This window comes from Thermobia domestica, chromosome 5, assembly GCF_964235325.1.
Source record: "Thermobia domestica chromosome 5, izTheDome1.hap1.1, whole genome shotgun sequence".
Taxonomy (NCBI): Eukaryota; Metazoa; Arthropoda; class Insecta; order Zygentoma; family Lepismatidae; genus Thermobia; species Thermobia domestica.
This window is the reverse complement of record NC_137458.1, coordinates 117,392,283-117,413,410: the sequence shown is the minus strand read 5'-3', so window position 1 is coordinate 117,413,410 and position 21,128 is coordinate 117,392,283. Positions and strand designations below refer to the sequence as shown.

At 35.1% G+C, this 21,128-nt stretch overlaps 1 protein-coding gene across 1 annotated transcript in view; it reads left to right on the top strand.

Annotated features, from left to right (window-relative positions):
• Ero1L (endoplasmic reticulum oxidoreductin-1-like protein) overlaps positions 1 to 21,128 on the top strand; it is a 76,636-nt gene that overhangs the window by 33,860 nt on the left and 21,648 nt on the right. The window contains exons 5-7 of the mRNA XM_081758969.1: positions 3,777 to 3,859; positions 5,534 to 5,725; positions 20,606 to 20,652. Coding sequence (XP_081615095.1) covers positions 3,777 to 3,859; positions 5,534 to 5,725; positions 20,606 to 20,652 — 322 coding nt within the window. The remainder of the gene's footprint in view (positions 1 to 3,776; positions 3,860 to 5,533; positions 5,726 to 20,605; positions 20,653 to 21,128) is intronic.

Genomic DNA, 21,128 nt, shown 5'->3' with positions numbered 1-21,128 from the left:
TTTCTATCTTATTTCTAGCCTGAGTTATCAATTTCTGTAATCAGGGAAGGACTTCTCGGACACCCTGTATTCCATACCCTCTTTTTGAAACAAAACAAAATTAAAATAAAACATAAGAGAAATACTTAGATTTATATGATACAATTAAAGGCTGCACATCTGGAACTTTTGGTTCTGTATATTCTTGAAATTCTACAGTTAAGTTTTTTATAACCACCATCAATGGCGCCCATCAGGGGGGCAAGGGGGGCGCTCGCCACCCCCCTAGAGGAAAATGTACTTCAGAATATCGAAAATCCAATAGAATTTTTACATTATTTACAGCAAAATTTGAAACTATTTTTGAAACGTTGCTTATACTTCCCCCCCCCCCCTCTTGGAAACCACAACATGGGCGCCCTTGACCACCATCACGGTTTACCCAGTCCTAAAGTTTTCTGAATTTTTAGCAAGATAGATTAAACATATCATTACGGAACTCCCCTTCCCCCCCCCCAAAAAAAAAAGAGGACGACGGAATATATTTAAGTTAAGCTAAATACAACTGCACAACGGACATGACTCAGTGATTGGCTTTTGCGCTTCTATCGGGAAGTCCGGGATTCAACCCAGCATTCCACCATTCTGACAAAGCTTTCCTTCATTCCATCTGTGAATGTAGAAATAGTGCGTGTACTGGCCGACTAGGAGTGTAGGAGTTGGCCGACTTCCTTTCTTATTGTTTTTAAATCGTTATTATTATTAATTACCAGCAGTGACGATTTTGCGAAGGTTAGGGGGTCGGTCTTTCGGACTGAAGCCTGTTCCTCAAAGTTGCGGAATGTCTAAAACGAACGAAATATCTATTAGTTATGCCTTTACTCATAAACTTTAAGCTCCCGTCAAATAAAAATTACGAATGTTTAGAAAAACTAAACATTAGTAGTAAGAAAACCCCTCCCAAAATATTTTTCTAAACTCGCCACTGATTCTCAGTATAAAATGATCTTCAAGGTTGTATCCGGAAGATTATTGCTAAACATATAAACGAAACGAAATATTAGTTATGCCTTTACTCATAAACTTCAAGCACCTCCCAAATAAAATTAGGACTTTTTAGAAAACGAAACAATCAGAGAAACCCCTCCCAAAGTACTTTTCTAAATTCGCTACTGATTATTTGTATAAATTGGTATTCAAGGTTGTATCTGGAAAATTATTGCTAAATCATTGCACAACTACAGTATAACAGAAATGTGGAAGTACGGTTTGACGGACATATTGAAAAACGTATGCTTTGACGGATATATAGAAAAAACGTAAGTTTAACTTTTGTGCTAGAAGCTAGAGTACTAAGCTCTTAGAAATGAAACACGGATGACAAACTAAAATGATCTAGAAGAAAAAAATGTCGATAACTCAAAAGTTAAAATAAAGTTAAATAGCCTGTAAAATTGCCCTCAAATACTATATTCTTCATGTTAGCTTTAATTCGTAAAACATGTGCTCCATCCATCTTGATGGTGAATTAAAGAGCTAAATATGGCATTTAGGTCATGGAATTGTTATCTAACTATAGAATATACTATAAGAAAGCTATTTGGATAGAAAAATCATGAAAATGAAAACAGCCAAAATTTCCAAAATTCTCGTTTTTTTCCCAAAAAAAGCCGGCTTTTTATGTGAAAAAAACCGTCGATTCAAAAAAGCCGGCTTTTTTGCATCTCTATTAGAAAGTAAAGCATTTTTAAAATCTAGATAATTACGTAAATTGCTTCGGATTGCTTTGAACCATTCGGAAGACGACGATAATAAAATATGAGGCAGAATTTTCAACAATTTAGATTTATCTACTCCCATTAAATCACACTCTTCCTCGAATTTTTCTAGGAAAGTGCTGACCGGGATGTCATCAGATCCACTAAATTTTGTCAGGGATCTGATTTCACTAAATCGAAAATGATTATTTTTATCAGTATGCTTACGATGTTTGGAATTTACGTAGATGTTTTTCCGGTGGTGAGATGAGTGATTTCTTCTACCATCTCTCTCCAGACTAGCTTCACTATCGTCCTTTTCGGGATACCCTTCGGATGAATTACTACCCTCCGCTACTCCTCTAGATGCGTATGGTATGGGTACAATATTGACAGTCGGAACTTGATCACCATTCGCCGTACTAAATTTCTCCTTGATTGTATTTACTTCTTTCTGCAATTCCGTGATATGACTAGTATGCTCATTCACCTGTGTTTCAACCACGTCTACTGCACTTTGTACAATTGTAAATTTAATGTTGATTTGCCGTGTTATCTGATCTAATTTATTATCCATTCGCTGAGTCATAACCTGTGTAATTTGTTCAAATCTAGTATCTATTTGTTTAAATTGTTCAAATTTAATGTCCATTTGTTGCGTTAGTTGGTGTGTTATGGATTGAGTTATTTGATGGAACATTTGCTCTAGCTGAGTATCCATTCTTTGCTGTTGCTGTGATATTGGCTGACCAAGCTGTTGCGATATTTGCTGACCAAGCTGTCTTATAAGATTAGCCACATTCGTTGATGAGTTCGTACCTGGTAGCTCTACATCACCACCTCCTTCATGCATATTTTCATTTCCAGACACACTCATTTTTATGTTTCTATAGATTCTTTTCCCACTTCTGAGTAAAGTATACTCTGTGTTGAACACTATGTTGAGACTGCTTTACTTTACTTCAAAACTAATCTCAAGGTCCTGGTCGGTAAACCACCACCTAAAATGTAACGTCCTGGGCGAGATAACACCATCTAAAATATAACGTATATTGGAATCACCGTTTAAAATGTAACGATTAATTTATATTATATATTCCAGCCCACAGTCCGTGTAATTCTTAAAATATATAAAAACGATCAAATCACATTAAATCAGGCACGGCAGCTTATATCACTATTACCTTTATTCTCCAAACTCCATTAATTATATTTTTCTTTTTTGGTTGTCATGACGTTTTAAACAAGCAACTATCTAGTGTTAAGGTAACTAAATGTAACGATTATACACATAAAATCAACATATATTTTCAGCTACTAAGATTAAATCTTATTTCTTTCTATTTAGAATCAACAGTATATATATATATATATATATATATATATATATATATATATATATATATATATATATATATATATATATATATATATATATATATATATATATATTCTTCTTCTACACGACAGATTGTGTACTTTTATGCACCGTCGTTGTACCTGGCATGAGAAATATTTGGTTATTAGTGTTTTCGTCTCTTTTTATCACAAACTTGGTTGTGAATACGAGTTTATACTGTAGTTTGACGTAGGAAACTGGAAATCCGTGTGTGTGTGTGTGGGGGGGAAGGGGGAACCATATGCACTCATATTAGGATCGAGCTCGAGACCATGCGCAAAAAAGTGATATTAAGTGCTTTTGTAAGAATGTTAAACGTTCATTGTATAGACGTAGTATAATTACGTATGAATTGAGTAGTTAGCTCCGCTACAAGATTTTTGAAATAAATATCAATAACAATAAAACACTTTTGGTACTTTCTGTAGTGTGCTTTCATGAATTTAGTAAGGAGAAAGAATTTAACATTGCTGTTGTCACACTATTCCTAACTAGATTATTGGTGTATTTGTTGGTCGAAACTGAGACCCTTGCTGTATTCCACAATATGCATTGAGTGTTTATGTATTCCCTTCATTCCTTTCATTTTCTTTTATTCTTAAACCACTTATACTAATGATCATTATGGTTCTTTGTTCTAGTATTCAGAAGTGGGTCAACAAAAATTAGAGAACTGTGACCAAGATCATGACGAGAAATTGGGATATTTAAACACTACCATAAGGTTAGTTTTTAATTTTAACTGAATTAAGATTACTGTTTATTTATTTAATATCACTTCTTTAAGTATCCATTCTTGTGTGTGTTTATCTGGTTTCCATTTCGCTTGTTTTAATGTTAATTTTTCACACATTAAGTGGCAGAGAATTATACTCAGAATTTACACCTCTGAGATTAAACCAGCATGAACGTATATATGAATCGGTAATTTTAGAAACTGCGTAAGTCCATTTTTCTTCAAGAACTGAAATTCATGTATGTGATTCAATGAGGTTAGCTGCTCAATTCTGTATAGATGCGACAATAGTCCAGTGCTTTTCTATAGCAATACAGGCTCTAACGATTCGCATTAATTTTAGAAAGTACGAAAATCAACGACTACCGTTGTTTTTGTTGTAAATGGTAGAGTATTACACCCAATGCAGTGCAACATTATAGTAGTATAAAAATAAAGTAATAAAACGTACTTATGTGGAGAAAACAGAAGATTAAAGCTAGAGTGGTAAAACACTTCCAGAACTAAAAACTAGTTCTAGATGAAACTATAGAGCCCACCGCATATTGACCAGAGGAAGGCCGGCAAGTCGAGGCAGAGGGAGGGAGGAGAGAATGCGAACAGATACTTGAATGCACTGAATGTGAGTCACAGTCGCATCGTTGGAGAGGCTTTTGTCTAGCATGTAGCCCCGTAGCTAGGGGTGGCTAGCCCCTGCGACATCTTTCAGCCGCACGTGAAATTTTCAGTTCAATGTTTGGTTTTTATATATAAAAATTAGGCCTCCCTAAACGATTTCGGGCCTCAACTGTCTTAATGTTCTGTCTAGGGGCCTGGCTCGAGTGAGTATGTGGTACGAGGATTTGTTGCATTACTCACAGTACTCGACTCGACTCTTGTCAATATACGGCGAGCGTAAGAAGGCGTGTTTTAGCGACAGAAGAGGTGCAATAAACACTAATATTGAATAGATTTAACACCCTAAAAACGAAAAACGAACAAAATCTCTTTTTGTAAAGTGCAATAGAATGTCAGCCCATGCAAAGGAGACGTCCTAGGAAAGAAAAAAATGTAGCGAACCATAGGGGTAACTTCAAGTATCGCATATGGTAAATGAATCAACAAAGGAAGTGTGATTCAAGGCTATTATTAGTCGCCATGGACTAAACGATGAAAAGATTCACCGTATAAGGGCATTACTGCGCTGTAGTAAATGTCCAACTGACCACTGTCTGCTGGGTCTTTTCCAAAGGTATTGAGTGATTCCCTATAAAATAAAATAAAAAACACATTGTTACAGTCTCAGTTTGTGATATTGTGACAACCTAACTGGAACTAATGACATAATGGCGTATCAACTGATGTTAAGTATGTGTTACGAGTATTTTAACAATGTCAAATGTATGTGTATACTATACAATTAACAATGTTACAACAATAAACATGTGATCCTTCACCTTGTAGCGTTAAGTTTAGAAACATAAATAATAAACGTCAAGTGCAGCAGTATTTCTCATTGTAATGTTTAATTTAACTAAGTTAGGTTAAGGGTAGAATAGAGATATTATTTTCCCCAGATATTGTTCATTAAAGAACATTAATCTAATTTGAAAACATATCAAGTAGAAGTTAAGTAGAGAATGGCATATTTTTATACCAAAAACATTTTAACTTTTTTTCCAGCCCCACAGCATATGAAGACTTTGCTCGGTGGAAGGCCTATGACGATGCCCAGGATAATTTTTGCGTTATTAATAGTGAGGACGAAGAAGCTGAGTACGTGGACCTTCTTCTTAATCCAGAGCGCTACACGGGTTACAAAGGGCGATCTGCTCATCGGATATGGAATAGTATTTACAGAGAGAACTGCTTTAGGTAAGAAAATTAATTTAAATACCTTAATTAATTGATTTGTATTTTAAAAAATTAAGATATATCCGATGGTTGTCAGCAGGATACATGCGTAGTTTAAATATTGTTTTGTAAGAAGGAGGAACGATAGTTGTATCGTAGATCGGGGCTACTTTAGAAGTAACAAAGTAACGGACTTCATGAGTTTCAATTTTTTAGTATTCTAGCGGAAAAAGATTTGGCGCCATCTGCACATATCTCCGAAGAAATGGAAAACCTCAGTATGCCTCAGGACTGGTGACTTTGTTTTTACTGGTAAAATATCATTATCTGTGTTTTATTCTGATTCAGTTGATTTAAATAAAAATAAATTCTGACCATTGGCTCAGATCATATTTCAGTTTTATTTACGTTACACGTATTTCCAAAGCTGCAACGAACTGCATTCTGATTAAAATTGATCTTGGTAGCTCTCTCAAATTAATGATATCCTTGCAATAAGTACTATCGTGATTTCTAATATAATTTAGATGATTTTACGATTTCAGTGATTAGCTAATATTGGACGTGACAAAATGTAAAGTAACTTCACGTTAAGCCATGATAGTTTTTCCTATCAGAGATCGACGAGAACGAAATTGTTATTTCCTTTTGCTTTTTTCCAGCTTGGAGCTTCTTTCGCAGTGTGCACTTCCTTTCATCTCGTCTTATTTTAACGTAAAGAAAATGAATATTAAATACGAACATAATAACACTATGCAATACTTAAAAAAAAAAAAAAAAAAAAAAAAAAGTCCTTCAGTTGCTATTGCTGATTCCTTAGTCATATTTATTGAACATTTAAAAAAATGTAAACAGTTCTCATGAAACTTCGCTTTTGTAAGTTTAACATCGATTTGTTTGCAAATACCAATAACGCTATGAAATGTATTAGACATTGCATTGAAATGAAAGAAAGGAGTTTGCTACTAAGTTCCTCAGCACCTACATTGTAACATCAAAAGTGTAGGCCCCTTTAATACATATCTTGAGTACATAGATACCCATGTGTCCCTGTGTACCCCTTGGAAATGTGTCCTTTTCCTACATTTTCGTTGATGCGTACCATCACTTTCACTAATTAACTCCAGATGCAGTCCCCCATCATGTTCTAATTATATTGCCCTTGAAAACGGTGTTCGAAAGTCATTATGTCTTGTTGAAAACGTTCACCATATTGCTCTGAATATGTACTCCAGGGTTTTTTTCAAACTGTTAGCAGGTCGGAGGGCTCAGTGGACTGGATCATTTTCGTCACTTGCGGTCCTATAAACATCCTCCATCTTAGCACGTAATATCTGCGGAAACATGTCTTGTAACAACTTCAATGCATCACAATCCCTATTCAAGGCTTTCACAAGTTGCTTGGTAATACCAAGAGTTATATGTAGAGGAGGTACAATACCACTTTAGCGTACACAAGTGGCTTGTACTTTACGTTATGTGTTCCCACAGAGTATTCCTCCCGTTGTAGTCAGTATTTTCTCTGGTAGTGGACATCTGTTTCCTTACTGTACCATAAACACATATAACATTGGAATTTCGCGAAACCACTCTACAAACACATGAGTAAGGCAATTATTTCGAAGTCCCCTATTACTTGCCACCCATATCTTGTATATTGCAAATTGTCCAATAAGGTGTTTAAGTTATTTAAGTCTTCCTTCGTAGAGACGGAATGAGCCACAGAAACAGACAGGTGTCTATTTCCATTGTGCAGAAGCACAGCTGTCAGACTTCTAGATGAGCTGTCTATAAATAAAAATCACCCTTTCATGATGCAGGGTATCTGTAAAGCATTATATCTTGGCAGAAGCACAATCCATCTTTCATGTAAAAGAATTTGCAAAACTGTTCGTGCCATCTCCTTTGAATTGTTACATTTACTGATTTATCAATTATGTTCCACTGTTCTAGTCTGGAAAGAAGAAGTTCGCCACCATCCTTATTTAGACTTAGATCTCGAATGAGATCGTTCAAATCTGCTTGGTTAAGATAATACGGTTGTCAATGAGACATATCTTTGTAGTTCATGTCTGCAATATTCTCATCACTATCAGATTGCAATTCCTGTTCTTCACACACACATGTATCCTCCACGGAGGGAGTGGCGAAGAGTAACTCGTCTGAATGTGGAATTGGCGCAATTGAAGGGGGAATGTTAGAATAGAAGCGTGACGTTGATTTCTTGCCTCTACAACGCACTGTTGGATCTACCATACAAAAGTAACAGTTTGTTGTGTAGTCCATGGGCTCCCTCCAGATTCTGGGGATAGCGAACCTCATTGATCCTCGTTTCCCTCTGTACTAAGGTGTAGGAACAGAAATATTCCTAAATATTTCTGGAAATTAATAAGTAAAAAATGAAAAGTACCAGTGTTCTTCAAGTAATACTGTTATTTTTTTAAAAAAAATTATGTTCACGGACTTATTGCAGTACTTGCGATATTACATTAGAGAAAAAAATTGTAAGTTTTAAGACAAATGAATTATTGTACTGTTAAGTGCTTGAAGGACTTTGGCAATGCTGGTTTACACGTCAACCACTTTAGGTATGTTATGTGAGGTCAACACTCTTTTCAATAACATTTCCAAATTGGTTAAAACAAAGTCTTGATGTGTAACGTAAAATAAGCAGTATCATAAATATTTTCCAATGTACTTTTACACAGGTTAAAGACCACATGGGAGCACCCATGATTTATCTTGATCATTCACTGCCATTCCAAAGCAGGCTTTATACATCTCACAAAATTTCAAGGACGTTTGGAGTCAATAACTTTTTGCTCTTGTCCGTATGAACTCTCCTACAGACATAACAGAATGGATGGACCTCGACAAGACTGAAATATTACAAATTAGGACATGTACATGTACATGTAATTGTGGATATGTATATTTTAACATTTGAAATATGTAAAATTTATGGAGCGATTTATTACTCGTATTCATATTTCATAAAGTAAAACAGTGAAGTAAATTACTTGTCAAGAGAAAATTAGCATAGGTTGGTAACACTGTTTCGGGAAAAGATTGTGTTCCCCACTACTGTGTGTCTTCATTATCTTTTATTTGCTCAATCGACTGAATATACTTCGTTTTAAGAAAAATTTTAATAAGTAAGACATGCAGTGACACAATTTCAATATGACAGGATATTTTAGGGTTATAATATATACACACATACTTTTAAATCCTTACAAATAGGCTTAAAACATTCTGCTCAGTGTGACACGTGTTGCTTCAACCGCAAATCTCTCAACCAGTTTTAGCAGGTCCCTCAATCAATTTAATTGCAACTTAACCCAACCAACGTTTTAACATGCACATATAAATTCATTAATATAGGACAGGATCCATATTTTTGATGCTACTACCTACATAAGCGAAGTTTCATGGAAAAAATACACCTTTTCTACTTACTTTCAAGGTAACAAGAGAGAAAATCACTATTACAATACAAGGACAAAATGAGTGTTGCGTAGTGTAATAGAAAAAATGTATATGCTTATCTAACTACGTACACAAAAATAGTTAGTTGATTTCTTTGTTGTAGTACAACTCATATCTGCGTCCTTATTCCTAGAAAAGGGGTAGGGGGAAGAAGATTGGAATTCGGCAATTAACTGTTGAGGTATTATAAACATATTGACTCCGAAACTGTCTTAATTCGTAAAAGCAAAGCAAGGCCAAAGTTCTGTGAATAAACTATCTAAAGTTTCACGTCCCATACTCAGGTAGTCATACATTTCTTCAGTTTCTTTATATTAAGCCTCTCAATACATATATAAGGACTACTGGTATTACTTACCGTGTTCCGCTATTATAAAATTCGGAAGAATTGACCTCTGTTTAAATAAGTTTGATCGTTTAAGCCAATTCGTTTATTTTTCACAGCAGTTTGAAGAAGTTGTTTTGTGTGGGAAACGGAAGTTTCTATTTTGGGGTTACGTGGCCCGGGGTCAATGACCTAGGAGGCGCCCGCCGCCGACAAAATTTTGCGCCTTCGGCGCCCGGCGCCCATTTTTGGGGTTACGTGGCCCGGGGCAATGACCTAGGGGTATATAGGACCACCCCCTTTTAGATTTTGGCAGGGGTACCTTGGCCCACCCCCTAAATTTTGGCAGGGGTACCTAGGACCACCCCCCTTAAATTTTGGAAATTGTCAAATCTAAAAAATGAGTGTTGTAGCCTAGGACCATAGTATGTACCTCTATCAGTATTGGGGTCTATGTTGTTCCCTTTCATGGGTAAAAAATTGCCAAAAATTCAAATTTCGGGGGTTTTTCACCTAATTTATCCCCTTTGATGAGGTGTTATTACCTTATATAGTTATATGGGCGTATACAGGGGTCCATTCCCTTTCATAAGACATGGGTATATTAATGCACACCTTGAAAATTTTGGGAGGGGTACCTTGGCCCACCCCTTAAATTTTGGAAAATGTTAAATTTCAACATGTGGTATTATAGTATAGGACCCTAATATGTATTATGATAAATTTGGATGGTTCACCTCGTTCCCTTTTAGGGGTACAAAATTGCCAAAATATAAACGTAAGCAATACGTTATACCACATGTTTGTCAAGTGGATGTACCGGTCTCTTCAGTTGGGGAGACTCGTACTATTCCCACGGTGACTGTCTCTGTCTGTCAGCCGACCAACATTCACGGCACAAATGTCCTTCCCTTTGAATTATCCTCACATACGTTGAACTTAAACAAGTCACATACATCCTGTGTTGAGACAATAGGTTGTCAGGCGTCGTCCAGGAGGTCGAATCCATTGTTAGTTTCATCTCAGGTGTCAGGATCTTCCAATACTAGTTGTCGGTTGAACCATGTGGTGTCCTCTAGTAATGTAGCAGACATGACTCCTTCGTGTGCTGGAGTTCAGGAGGGAATGTGTGGTCACGCGGTGGTATCAATGCCAGACAAGTTAACTTCTGGACAAAATTACCAACACTATTCTATTTTCGGTCAAAATCACTCATAAGTTCAGATTTTTTTTTTTTCTCCGACACTACATTCATGAATATTTTCGAATAAACTTACTAGCCGTGAAAACATCTTTCTTTTCGAATACAGAATATAATTATCTCGTAGAAAATTTCTCATTTTATCAGTTTCAATCAAAATCTCAGTTTGGATTTTTTTTTTTGAGTTACAAAATTCTGTTTCAAGGTTTTTTTTTTTTTTTTTTTTTTTTTTTTTTTTTGAAAATTCAGATAGGGCTTTCACAGACAACATTAAGATCTTCATTGTGCTCATTGCCAGCTCCACTCGTAGGTCGATGTCCTGTGTCTGTAGTCGTGGTTCACAACCTATTTCCGGATGGGATGTGAATGATGAACTGCAGGCCTGGATACCGGACTGTGAGTCGAGATGGAAGAGAGTTTGGAAGCTTTATATTTCGGGCCAGATTTGAGTTCTATTTTCCGTAGATGATTGGCTTGGTGAGTGTATCAGTGGCTGTTGATGACGAGCCCATACGGGCCCAGTAGGTTCGGTGTCACTAGTCAGTGATACATTCGACATAGCATGTAATCTCAAGGAAAGGGAACATCGTACAAAACACAAACAGTCAATTACAACATCAGTTTATTCAGTTTATTTATTTATTTTAATTTTTTTTTTTTAGTAAAAGAGTCTATTACCTTTCATAAGACATGGGTATTTTGATGCACCCCTTTAAATTTTTGGGAGGGGTACCTTGGCTCACCCCTTTAATTTTTGGAAATTGCTTAATTTCAACATGTGGTATCATAGTACTGGATATGTATCATGATAAATTTGGGTGGTCCACCTCGTTCCCTTTTAGGGGTACAAAATTGCCAAAATATAAACGTAAGCAATACGTTGTACCACGTGTTTGATTTTTGACCTAATTTATCTCCTTGGATGAGGTCCTATTACCTCATATAGTTATATGGTCATGTATAGGGGGTCCATTCCCTATCATAAGACATAGGTACATTGGTGCACCCCCGGGAGGGGTACAATGGACCACCCCTTTAATTTTGGAAATTGCTCAATTAAACATTTGGTATTACAGTATAGGACCCTAATATGGATCACTATAAATTTGGGTGGTCCACCTCGTTCCCTTTTAGGGGTACAAAATTGACAAAATATAAACGTAAGCATTACGTTGTACCACGTGTTTGGTTTTTGACCTAATTTATTCCTTTGGATGAGGTCCTATTACCTTATATGGTTATATGGTAATGTATAGGTGTACATTCCCTATTATAAGACATAGGTACATTGCTGCACCCTTTCAATTTTTTGGAGGGTACCAATGCCAACCCCCTTAAATTTTGGAAAATTTCCAATTTAAGCATTCGGTATCATAGTACATGACCTCAACATGTATCATGATAAATTTGGGTGGTCCACCTTGTTCCCTTTCATGGGTAAAAATTGCTAAAATATAAACATAAGCAATATGTTGTACCACGTGTTTGGTTTTTGGCCAAATTTCTCCCCCTTTGATGATTTCCTATTACCTTATATGGTTATATGGTCATGTATATCGGTTCATTTCCTATCATAAGACGTGGGTACATTGATGCACCCTTTAAAAATTTGGGCGGGGTATCTTGGCTCATCCACTCAGTTTTAGAAATTGTTTAATATAAGCATTTGGTATCATAGTACAGGACTTCAATATGTATCACTATAAATTTGAATGGTCCACCTCGTTCCCTTTCATGGGTAAAGAACTACCAAAAATCAAATTTCGGAGGTTATTGACCCCGTTTGATAAGGACATAACACGTTATATGGGTATGTACAGAGGTTTATTACCTTCATATGTTTATGTTCCCTTTTAAGTTTGGGAATTATCAAATAACAAAATTCGGTAAACGTTTTCTAGGACCCATTATAGATGTTGGTGTTCCTCTTATGGCCAAATATTCAAAATTTAAAGGTTATTGACCTGCTTTATTATTGAATAAGTACAGGATTTATTACTTTTTCATAAGACACAGGTGTATTTGTGTACCAATTTTAAATTTTGGGAGGGGTACATTTCTTATTGTCATATCAATAATTGGTAATTGTTTATTGGGTAAATCATTGTCAAATATGAGTATGATCACGTGATCAGTTATTGACCTATGATGAGATTAGGAGTCCAGGACATTGGTACATTGAAACTTTGTAGGATAATTTGAGAATTGTCAAATGAAATTACGTCATTGGTTTTGATTATTCCCGCCAAATATAAACGTAAGCAAGACGTACCACGTGATTGACCTTGATGAGGTATTGTACAGGGATTCATTTCCTTTGTTGTGGTACTTCTTAAGTTTCAGTACACACTTGTAGAAAACAGTTGGTTCTACTCTGGTAAACAATTGACGGACATTATTGACCTTATTGAACATATAATGATATGATTAATTCTAAGACAGGTATATCGAGAGAAGCATTCTTTAAATTTGGGAATTATGATAAACAGAACTTTAAGATAAGGCGCGAAATTTGAAACAATACTTTGAACTTTAGTCACAGCTCATAGTCTAAGATCATTTGTGGTGATTGATTTGACCTTGAGCTTTAGAAATCTGATAGCTAACCTTATTGAATCTTATAACTCATAGTCTTAAGGGAATACATGCTACAACTCTGAAATTTAGTCACAAGGTGATGTAATCTGACACAGGCAAAGTTATTGTTGATGCAATTTGATTGGTTGATCACTATCTTTCGTGCAATCTGATTGGCTGATCACTATCTTTCGTGCAATCTGCTTGGTTGATGATTTTCAAATATTTGATGCATTCAGTTTTGTTTTAACATTTAAAAAGTTTTTGAAATTTTTTGTTTGAAACTTTGGTTTGACATTTTTCGTTTGATATTTTTAGTTTAAAAATTTTTGTTTCGAAATTTTTGTTTGAAAATTTTGTTTCAAAATTTTTTGTTTGAAATTTTTTCGTTTGAAATTTTTTGTTTGAAAATTTTTTGTTTGTAATTTGTTTCAGAATTTTGAAACTATCGTTTGAAATTTTTTGTTTAAATTTTTTTTCGTTTCAAAACTGAATTTTTTTTTGAAATTTTAGTTTAAAAGTGTTCGATTTTTTTTTCTTTTTAAAAATTTTTGTTTGAACATTTTTGTTTCGAAATTTTTGTTTGGAAAATTTTGGTTTCAATTTTTTAAGTTTGTGCACTCATTAGTAAAGAACCGGAACTGTTTAGAAGAAAATTTGGTTTGAAACTTTTTGTTTGAAAATTTTTGTTTCGAAATTTTTGTTTGAAATTTTTGTTTCAAAATTTTGGTTTGATATTTTTTAATTTTGTGCACTCATTAGTAAAGAAGCGGAACTGTTTAGAACAAAAACCTCTGGCAACATTGTTTATCATGGTGCAATAGTACACGTCAGAACATGATAATGCAACGTCATGAGTTTTGCATCATATATAATTATCGTTCGAGTTAGTATTCATGATAACGTCATCATGGCTACTTGTCTGCAATTTCTAAACACACGTGATGTGATGAAATCATTTACCAAGATTACTGATTTACAACACAATGTACCTTATAAAATCTTAGCTAGCCAAAAAATCCCTACAAAGTTTGGGTTAAGAATCGTAGTGAAGCTTGAAAATGATAAGAATATAATTTTACCAGCAAGATATTTACCCATGGAAGCATCAAAACAAGAAGAACTGCTGCGTTTTTTAAATACTGGATCTGTATCTTTATGTTACAAAGGATTCTTGGGTCGAAGTCATCAATTTGAATTTAGTACACAGCCGGTTTCGTCAGCAATTGTGATGAAATCATGAATTCAAACGTTAGCACATTAGACGTAGTTGTATGAATTTGGTTGGTCAGCATGACGTCAGCAACTGTGATGAAATCATGTATTCAAACGTCAGCACATTTCTTTCCAATATCGTCAGCAATAACTATAAATCAACCAATACACTGTCATCCCATGAAATCATTTGAGCAAGTGCATTTCAGGAGGAAAGATGTGTACTTCTAACGATAAAGAATTCCTCTTCGCAAGCTATTATCCAATAAATATATTTCAAACAAAACATGTGATGATTGGTATCAGTGCTAGAACATTTGAACCTGTGATTCGATTGGGCAAAGCAGAACAATTTGGTGTACAACTGACCTGTGAAGAATGGCAAATATTATGTTCACGAATCGACCAAATGAACGATTATTTTCATGATGAGCTAAATGTGACCATAGTCAAATCATTAGGCTCAAATCATGAAGTGGTGCTACGTACAGTCCTTGAAGAGAAGATGGTGCTGTTACGTAAAAAGAGTACATTTCATGTCCCTCGCAACATGGTGTATCTAACGCAAACGGAATGGAACAAATTCATCAGCGTATTCCAGTGTGTGAAACATGCAGTGGAAGTGTGCAACAAAACAAGTATATTCCTGAAAAAGTACTATTTTGAAAAATGTGTCATGCATATTGTACAACATGTATCTAGATATTGTGATGGTTGTCAACATCGTTCGTGGGTGCATACCTGTATTGATAAACAGTTTATTTGTGATCAAATGGACATTGAGTTTCCACCAATTGATATTGCAATAGACCTTAAAAGATTTCAACTGGAATTAAAATTATATGCTAAAGACAAACTAGTGCAAGAAGTTCAAAATACATTGTATCGACAATATCCAGATCCTATATCTGGTATGGATGTATGTGGAGTGTAATAAAAAGATCCATTTCAATGAATTGTGTTTTTTCATTTCAAGTACAACCCCATATTCTGACGTGTACTATTGCACCATGATAAACAATGTTGCCAGAGGTTTTTGTTCTAAACAGTTCCGGTTCTTTACTAATGAGTGCACAAAGAAAAAAATATCAAACCAAAATTTTGAAACAAAAAAATTTAAACAAAAAATTTGGAAACAAAAATTTCAAACAAAAAGAATTTGAAACGATAAAATTTCAAACAAAAAATTTTAAACAAATAATTTTCAAACAAAAAAATTTGGAAACAAAAATTTCAAACAAAAAGAATTTGAAACGATAAAATTTCAAACAAAAAATTTTAAACAAAACATTTTCAAACAAAATTTTGAAAAAAAATTCAAAAAAAATTTTCAAACAATTTCAAAACAAAAATTTTCAAACTAAAAAAAATTGGAAACAAAATTTCAAACGAAAAGAATTTGAAACTATAAATTTTCAAACAAAAAATTTTGAAACAAAAATTTCAAACAAAAAATTTTTCAAACAACAATTTCAAAACAAAAATTTTCAGACTAAAAAATTTCAAACCAAAGTTTCAAACAAAAAATTTTCAAAAACTTTTTAAATGTTAAACAAAACTTAAAACTGAATGCAGCAAAGATTTGAAACTCATCAACCAATCAGATTGCACGAAAGATAGTGATCAACCAATCAAATTGCATCAACAATAACTTTGCCAGTGTTGTAGCATGTATTCCCTTAAGACTATGAGTCATAAGATTCAATAAGGTTAGCTATCAGATTTCTAAAGCTCAAGGTCAAATCAATCACCACAAATGATCTTAGACTATGAGCTGTGACTAAAGTTCAAAGTATTGTTTCAAATTTCGCGCCTTATCTTAAAGTTCTGTTTATCATAACTCCCAAATTTAAAGAATGCTTCTGTTTATCATTATATGTTCAATAAGGTCAATAATGTCCGTCAATTGTTTACCAGAGTAGAACCAACTGTTTTCTACAAGTGTGTACTGAAACTTAAGAAGTACCACAACAAAGGAAATGAATCCCTGTACAATACCTCATCAAGGTCAATCACGTGGTACAACGTCTTGCTTACGTTTATATTTGGCGGGAATAATCAAAACCAATGACGTAATTTCATTTGACAATTCTCAAATTATCCTACAAAGTTTCAATGTACCAATGTCCTGGACTCCTAATCTCATCATAGGTCAATAACTGATCACGTGATCATACTCATATTTGACAATGATTTACCCAATGAACAATTACCAATTATTGATATGACAATAAGAAATGTACCCCTCCCAAAATTTAAAATTGGTACACAAATACACCTGTGTCTTATGAAAAGTAATAAATCCTGTACTTATTCAATAATAAAGCAGGTCAATAACCTTTAAATTTTGAATATTTGGCCATAAGAGGAACAACAACATCTATAATGGGTCCTAGAAAACGTTTACCGAATTTTGTTATTTGATAATTCCCAAACTTAAAAGGGAACATAAACATATGAAGGTAATAAACCTCTGTACATACCCATATAACGTGTTAAGTCCTTATCAAACGGGGTCAATAACCTCCGAAATTTGATTTTTGGTAGTTCTCTACCCATGAAAGGGAACGAGGTGGACCATTCAAATTTATAGTGATACATATTGAAGTCCTGTACTATGATACCAAATGCTTATATTAAACAATTTCTAAAACCGAGTGGATGAGCCAAGATACCCCGCCCAAATTTTTAAAGGGTTCATCAATGTACCCACGTCTTATGATAGGAAATGAACCGATATACATGACCATATAACCATATAAGGTAATAGGAAATCATCAAAGGGGGAGAAATTTGGCCAAAAACCAAACACGTGGTACAACATATTGCTTATGTTTATATTTTAGCAATTTTTACCCATGAAAGGGAACAAGGTGGACCACCCAAATTTATCATGATACATGTTGAGGTCATGTACTATGATACCGAATGCTTAAATTGGAAATTTTCCAAAATTTAAGGGGGTTGGCATTGGTACCCCTTCCAAAAAATTGAAAGGGTGCAGCATGTACCTATGTCTTATGATAGGGAATGAACACCTATACATTACCATATAACCATATAAGGTAATAGGACCTCATCCAAAGGAATAAATTAGGTCAAAAACCAAACACGTGGTACAACGTAATGCTTACGTTTATATTTTGTCAATTTTGTACCCCTAAAAGGGAACGAGATGGACCACCCAAATTTATAGTGATCCATATTAGGGTCCTATATTGTAATACCTAATGTTTAATTGTGCAATTTCCAAAATTAAAGGGGTGGTCCATTGTACCCCTCCCGGGGGTGTACCAATGTACCTATGTCTTATGATAGGGAATGGACCCCCTATACATGACCATATAACTATATGAGGTAATAGGACCTCATCCAAGGAGATAAATTAGGTAAAAAATCAAACACGTGGTACAACGTATTGCTTACGTTTATATTTTGGCAATTTTGTACCCCTAAAAGGGAACGAGGTGGACCACCCAAATTTATCATGATACATATTAGGATCCAGTACTATGATACCACATGTTGAAATTAAGCAATTTCCAAAATTAAAGGGGTGGGCCAAGGTACCCCTCCCAAAAATTTAAAGGGGATTCATCAATATACCCATGTCTTATGAAAGGTAATAGACTCCTGTATACGCTCATGTAAACATATAAGGTAATAGGACCTCATCAAAGGGGATAAAATCAACCAAAAAACAAACACGTGGTATAACGTATTGCTTACGTTTATATTTTGGCAATTTTGTACCCCTAAAAGGGAACGAGGTGAACCATCCAAATTTATCATAATACATATTAGGGTCCTATACTATAATACCACATGTTGAAATTAAGCAATTTCCAAAATTTAAGGGGTGGGCCAAGGTACCCCTCCCAAAATTTTCAAGGTGTGCATTAATATACCCATGTCTTATGAAAGGGAATGGACCCCTGTATACGCCCATATAACTATATAAGGTAATAACACCTCATCAAAGGGGATAAATTAGGTGAAAAACCCCCGAAATTTGAATTTTTGGCAATTTTTTACCCATGAAAGGGAACAACATAGACCCCCAATACTGATAGAGGTACATACTATGGTCCTAGGCTACCACACCCATTTTTTAGATTTGACAATTTCCAAAATTTAAGGGGGGTGGTCCTAGGTACCCCTGCCAAAATTTAGGGGGTGGGCCAAGGTACCCCTGCCAAAATCTAAAAGGGGGTGGTCCTATGTACCCCTAGGTCATTGCCCCGGGCCACGTAACCCCAAAAAATGGGCGCCGGGCGCCCGGGGGCGCAAAATTTTGTCGGCGGCGGGCGCCTCCTAGGTCATTTACCCCGGGCTACGTAACCCCAAAATAGGCGTCGGGCGCCCGGGGCGCAAAATTTTGGCGACGGGCGCCACGCTCCAGGGGGCTGAAAAATGGCCTCAAGTCATGCGATTACTACTTGCATCATTACAGGAGACGAAACTTGGATCTGTTCATACGAAACCGAAACTAAACAGCAGTACAATGTTTGGGCGTCTCAAAATGAGCTGAAACCAACAAAAATCGTTCGTTCGAGCGAGTGTTGCCAAGCAAATGATTGCTTGTTTCTTCGGTTGCACTAGAGATGTAGCAATCGTAACTTTAGAAGATCGAAGGACTAAATGTTGAGTGATAGAAATGTTGAGTGATAGTGATAGAAATTTTTTTTTTTTTGCAGAAGTCATCAATTGTCACATCATTCTTCACCACTACAATACCGGTTCCCACTAACAACACCAAACTTGATTTTTCCTAGTAAAAATTACGAATTAATATCTCATTGTCCATACTCACATTATTTAATATCTAATAGCTTCTTCTTGTTCCCACACATGAAAAATAAAATGTGTAGCGAGCTATTTGTGTCTCTTGGAGCAACTGTAGTCGCATTCTGAACAGTGGTTTCTGTGGTACTTCATCAAACTGTTGTGGAAAATAAACGAATAGTTTTAAACAAACAATCAAAGATAATTTAAGCATAGAAAGGTCAATTCTTCTGAATTTTATAATGGCGGAATATTAGCGTCACTTTGTAGACACTTTTCTAGTAGCTCTCGTATGAGGTCATAAAAAGATGAACTCGAACTGAAAACGTGATGATAGAACAAAACTGTGGTTTCTCCTTTAGTCTGTACATCCATGTTCAAAATTTTATTCTTCTCTTTTTATCACCAAAGCTGGCCCCTAATCGATGCTAGGATTTCTAAGTAACGTAATTGATTAATATATATATTACAGGGATATAAAATTGGTAGTGAATTAAATAAGTACATAAAGCTTTTTTTATATATACAGTTTAATGAAAAAATATCATAGTTGCAAATGTTTTCTGTAAATCGTGTATCTTAGATGATTTGTTTTGACTTTCCTTGGTTTTCACTAGCGATATTCTAAAGAAGATGCAGAAAAAGTAAATTCGTTTCACATAACGGAATATAATTTTTCGAATACTACATTTTCTCTGTGCCGCAAACTAAATAAATTATTCGTTTTCACACAATGTGGTGTATATGAAACTGATAGAAGAACGCTAATCAGCAGTTACCATGTTGAGCTAATCAGACGGCATTTTTTCTATCTTTTTTTCCCCCAATACTGAAACTTTTAATTGATTCGTAACAAATAATAAACTAGCTTTCTGCAATTAAGTGTGACGAGCTTTCTGTAATAAAACTCGTTTTATTGTTGTTTTTGCTTCATATCCTTATGCAAGAACAAGGTGGTAAAGGACGGGACCTACACTGTTTAAAGTGGGATTCAAACAACTACATTTTTTAAAAATGCATTTACTCTTTGCAGGAGTTAACTTGACGAACGTAGTCATCATACAAATGTACTAGCCATGAGGCTGCGGGGGTTAAGAAACTTGGCATTTCTTTAAAAAAAAAAAAATAATAATAAAAAAAAAAAAGAAATCCAAGCAAAACTGAAAGAGCTGTAGCATGTAAAGCTAACAATTAAGAATTGTTTAAGCAGATTCGTATTTTGTAATGAGAATAAATGAAGTCATGTTGAGTAGAGTAACACCGTTGTATTATCTCGGAAATTTCAATTTATATTCCCTTATTATTTCAGGCCTGAAAGGGACTACGACAGCTATATTGACGCAGCCAATCTTGGTGGTAAGTTTCTTTTCTTCATTTTGTTCTCTAGATGCTTCAAAATGTTATTGTCTTTGCAGATTGTATATACATTGGCGGAGCTGATTTTGAGTTTAACGCCCCTTTCAACAGTGAAGCTATATGAGACGAGACCTACTGATTAACGTGGAATCCGAACCTCATGAGCTCCCGCTAGTAATCGAACCCGGGTCTCCCACACCAAAGGCACGTATGCTAACCGCTTAGCCACAAAGGGGCTCCTATATACTGGCAGAAACGTATTTAAGAACACTCCGGATATATTGTCTGTCATACCATGGAATGTTTGCGTGTAGAAGGCATGCTGATGTTAGTTTGAAGGTCATGTGACAACACAGCGAATGTAATTATGTGTGCAAATTCGTTATGTATGGATAACAGTTTGTTTGCAGTGTCAGGACGACACTAGGGAACGCCTATTCAGGATTCACATTGATCTTGAAAGTCAGTGAAAAGTT